We start from the raw sequence: 5011 nt of genomic DNA, 5'->3' as shown, positions 1-5011 counted from the left end.
TTGCATTCGCAGAGCTCAAAGATACATGGAGATTACCGGGAAACAATCTCTTGGAGGTGCATCAACAAAGCTTGGATTCGACAAATCCAAAGTGACCTGTTTCAAATGTAAGTAGAAATGTCATTTCAAGAGAGAATGCACAAATTCTGCAGTTGGTAGAAATGAACATCCGTTCAATGATGATTACTACCGAAAGGCAATCTACCACCGAAGCAGAGAAGATCCGAAAATGATTGAAGATAAACCCAAGTCAAGGGCTTGTGCAGTCTTTCATGATGATGAAGGATTTGATTGGAGTCAAGTATGTCCAGAAGAAGATCGGCTTGATTATCGATTCAAGATTTGAACAAAGGAAGATGCAGAAACTCTTTCAAAGAAACATGATCATTATGCTTTTATTGCTGAGATTCAAGAGGAAAGCAAAGAAAAAGACACACTTGAGTCAAAAGAGAAAACTCGTGAAGAGATTTTAAGTGAGAAGACTTACAGAGAAAGAAATGTGGTTTATAATAGAATGGAAGACATGCAGGAAGAGTATGAGAGTGACGTCTGAAGCAGAAGATGGGATAAGAAGAGAGAGAGTGTTATTACAATAGAGAAGGAGAACCGGTTGTTCCAAAGAAAGACATAATCTTTGATGATGTTCTTCTCATAGTTCCATTGAGAGCCGAATACTATAGAAATGTGATGAAAGATGACACATATGCTAAAAGGCTTGAAAAGGAAATCAGATATGCCATGACATCGTGTCTAAGAAAAAGGGATGAAGAGAGATTGAACAAGAGTGTTGAAGAGATGGTGAACAATTTGAAGAAGGTTGCTGAAGAGGTTAACACAGAAGCTGTTGAAGTTGAAGTTGTGAAGGAGATCAAAGGTGAAGAAGTTGTTGTGAATATTGAAGTTGTGAAAGAAGCTGTTACTGAAGAACAACAGGTTGATGAAGAAGAGGTAAGGAAAGAAGAAGAAGAAGAAGTAAAGAATGAGAATTTGGAAGCTGGTGATGCTGGTGATGAAGTCAGTGTTGAAGAAACGCAGAATGTTGCTGAAATGAAGTAGACAGAGGCAGCTGAAAACACCAAGGTGCCAATCACTGAGGTACATTCTGATTCTGAAATCATAAAAATGATTGATCAGTGCAAGAAATGCATGGAACCGTGCAGAGCTTGTACTGAAAAAGATGAGCAATTCCGAACAAAAGATCTTGAGTTCACAAAAATTGAAAACATTTTCAAAGAAAAATGCAAAGAAATGCTAGAAAAAGAAAAAGTTTTAAAAGAAAATGATGAAAAACTTTCAGAAAAATGTAAAAAAGATAGAAAAAGAAAATGAAGTTTTGAAAGAAAATGTTTCTAAAATGACAGAAGAGTGTTCTCAAAAAGAAATTGCTTGTCAAGAAATGAAAAAGGAATATGACTCAATGAAATTAGCATATCACATTACAAAAGAGTCATATGAAAATGTGAAAGACGAAATGAAATATGCTCAATCTAGAATGAATTATCTTTCTGAAACAACTAAAGAACTTAAACGAATGTATTCTATAAAACAAGATGTTGTTAATTCCTATATTGAGGATGTTGCTAAGCTAAAGCGACAGATTGCTGATTTAGAACAAGATAACAACAAGTTAAAAAGTTATCACGTGTCGTCATATGTGCTTGAACGATTTTTCAATATAAAACTGGAAGATGGTGAGTCTGAGCAAAACAAGAAAGGCATTGGCTCAGAGTTTCATCAAGTTCCACCACTGGAAAAGTTTGCATTTTATGATGAGGAAAATGTTGAAAAAGCTTTCAACATGGTAGATCAATTGCCAGACAACATTGACATAACCTATTCCAAATCTGATGATTCTCATGATTCAGAGGTGGTAGGTAAAGTCGTTGAAAGTGTGTTGAAAGAAGAGTCGGTTGATACAGGTAAATCTGAATCACAGGATGAAAATGATGGAAATCTTCATGATGGATATCTGAAAAACACAAAATCTGAGAAAAATTTGAATGATGATTCAAAAGGATTGGTTTATACCATGATTGGATCAGACAAATTGTTCTTAGATGTTGTATTCCCGATTCAGAATGTGATTTCAGAAAAGGTTGACAAAGTTTTCAAAATTGTTGAGATTGAGAAGTCTGAGATTTCAAAGTTTGTTGGTAAGAGTCGTAAAGGTTCGTATAACAAACTTGGTTTCAAGAAGAAAAACATGAAGGCTGGGTTGGGTTATAAGAAGAAACAGAATTGAAACAAAAATGAAACGCCAGATTATCAGGCAAAAATGAGTTTTTTTCAAGGAAACAGTTTAGCTGAAGAAAAAGAACTCAAAATGAGACAGTCTAATGATGAGTTCTTTGCTAAAAAGAAAAAGCAACAACCACAGGTCAAAGATGTGTCCATGAGAACATGTTTCAAATGTGATCAAAAAGGACATCTTGCATGCAAGTGTCCAAATCTAAAACCTGTGGATGTTGACAAAAAGAATATTGATGTTGAAAAACAGAGATCTGAGGATGTGAAACAAAGCTCAACCAGATTTGATTCGAACCAAACTTGGAGGTACAATACAAACAAGTTTGCTTCAAATCAAAATTGGAAATAAAACCCGAATAGGTTCGATTCAAGACAGACCTGAAATTCTCACACACCCAGATTAAGAACAACACAAACTTGAAAAACATTAGTTGATAGGACAAAACCCTAAAAGTTTTGGAAACCATAAGTTGTTGTTCAAAATCAAAGTGATAAAAAAGAGAAACATTTTTACAAAAGGGGTACTCCAAAAGGTCAGACATGGAGTGTTAAAAAACAAGTGACTTCGGTAAAAGATGAAAAAGTTGACGTTAAAATTGAGAAAGTCTTTATGAAAAATGACAAAGAATTTCCAATATTGAATGAAAATTATTATGTTGAAATGCCTAAGGTCCAACAGACCTGGGCTAAATTGTTCAAGTAATTGAATGTTTTGAATGTGCAGGTGCTCAACAAATCAAAGATTGTGAGAATGAAAGTTGGAGCAGCCTGACACAACGAGAAGAGGAGGCTGCTGGACCCTGTGTTGGTTGAACAGGGAGTTTATTCTTTTTCTGTACATAAATAAACAATATTTTCAAAACCCTAAAAATTTGAAAAATTAAAAACCAAAAATATGTTTGTTTTTAATTTTTGTCAAAAATAGAAAATTTCAAAAATATGTGTTGATTGAATACGTCGAAACCCTCACGGCTGAACAAACATGATTACTTTCACTGGATTGAAAAACAGTTTTCAAACTGTAAAAATCAATGTGTTGTAAATCATGGGGGTACTTTATATTAGTTTTTCTGCTAACTATGCTAAATAGTAGTGTTAAGTTTTGTAAAATCAGGACATGAGATGCAGAAAATGGATGGCGAGACAAAGCTATCAGTATCGTGTTGTCAAATTTTCTTTTAATGGTTTAGCATTTTAGGGGGAGAAAAATTATCAGAAAATACAAAAACATTAGAAAATTTGAAAAAGCCAAAAACATGATAAAATGAAAAAAAATTGAGTTTTTGTGTAAAAAGAGGAAATGATAGTACATCAGTAGACAGTTACAGTATGCTAACGAAATGTAATGATTAAATAACGTTAAACAGTCTCACTGATGATATGCCGATAGGTTTTATACATTTAGTAAACTTTTTCGGGATATAAACCTAAATTCAAACTTACTTATTTCGTGGGGAATACTACTTGGATACATAGGTAACCCCTGAAATCTCGTTTGAAGGACCCCTCTTTCTGAAATACTAGGTCTTTATTTTCAGTGATATCTGGGGTATTATTCCGGGACTTCTACTGAATGGAAGTTCTGACCTAGTCCCAAAATAATACTTTCCGCATTGCTTGAAACATATCATCGCCCTCAGCATAAAAAACGATGAAACATTGCAAAATGCTAATCATGTGCTGTTGAAACAAAAAGATCCTCTAAAGGGGACACATCGAAAAGTCGAAGCCGTCATCTCTCTGCGTATACGGAAGTATCGACCTGAGATCTCACGGCCCTCGTATTTAACCCCTTACAGATATCATCTGTGGTATACTCACCTGTAAGACTGAATATTGGGATCTGGATACGGGAGTATATTCAAGAGGTGGGACACATGAATGAGTTTAAGTTCTTAAAACATCTAATTCTATCCTGAATCAGTTGAAATTTGTGTGAAAAATTTAAGTGATCAGTATATCGACAATCTAAGTGAATTGTTTAATTCTTAAAGTGTATCTAAGCTCAACGGTACTTGTGACTTGTCAAAAACTGATATGATCCTCTGACGCATACTCAATCAAAAATATTGTCTGTAAATATGTTTGTACATATTTCTTTACTGCTTTATATTTTCAGAAAAATACAAAAAGATTTTTGATTCTGCTTTATTTTCGACAACTGATGTCTGAGATGCTGAGTTTCAAAATTTAAGTAAGCTGATTGTGTTTCTGAAAATAAAACAAGTTCATTAATTTGATACTTGAATTAATATAATTCAAAATTTCAAAAACAGTTTGTGATGTCTCCAAGGTCATTAATTTGGACTTGGATGATTAACTGTGAGGGATTTGGATGCTTATATTGTTATAAAGCTAGTTTCCGATTCGATTCGCTGAAACTGCCAAATTCAATGAAGTTGGTTGATAGGGGGAGTAGTTAAAGAGTTTAAAAAAGCCAGTTTACAATTTTTGGGAAATTTAATTTGAAAACATTATATTTTTAGATATTTGAGTGATTGCAGAAATTCCAGACTACAATCCTGAGAGCAGAGTCTAAGGGGGAGTCTGAAGAGAAGCTTGAAGCTAGGGGGAGCTTGTAGATGGAAAGCTAGATGTCGATCCCAAAGCACGGAAGCTTAACGAGAGGGGGAGCCTGAAGCTGATAAGAGAAGATAAAGATTTAAGGATGCTTATAATGTTACAACTTGAATGAGATGGCAGAATGATCAAGACTGAAGATGTGTCATGCTGAAGACTAGACACTGATGACTTCGTCAATATC

General features: G+C 34.4%; 1 protein-coding gene across 1 annotated transcript; it reads left to right on the top strand.

Moving 5' to 3' along the window:
* The first annotated feature begins 229 nt into the window (after positions 1-229).
* LOC110908236 (translation initiation factor IF-2-like) lies at positions 230-1056 on the top strand. The gene is made up of 3 exons (XM_022153156.1): positions 230-301; positions 353-542; positions 656-1056. The coding sequence occupies exons 1-3, from the start codon at positions 230-232 to the stop codon at positions 1054-1056; spliced, it is 663 nt and encodes a 220-aa protein (XP_022008848.1).
* Positions 1057-5011: the final 3955 nt, after the last annotated feature.

Source organism: Helianthus annuus, chromosome 2 (assembly GCF_002127325.2).
Source record: "Helianthus annuus cultivar XRQ/B chromosome 2, HanXRQr2.0-SUNRISE, whole genome shotgun sequence".
NCBI lineage: Eukaryota > Viridiplantae > Streptophyta > Magnoliopsida > Asterales > Asteraceae > Helianthus > Helianthus annuus.
This window is presented reverse-complemented; position numbering and strand designations above follow the sequence as displayed.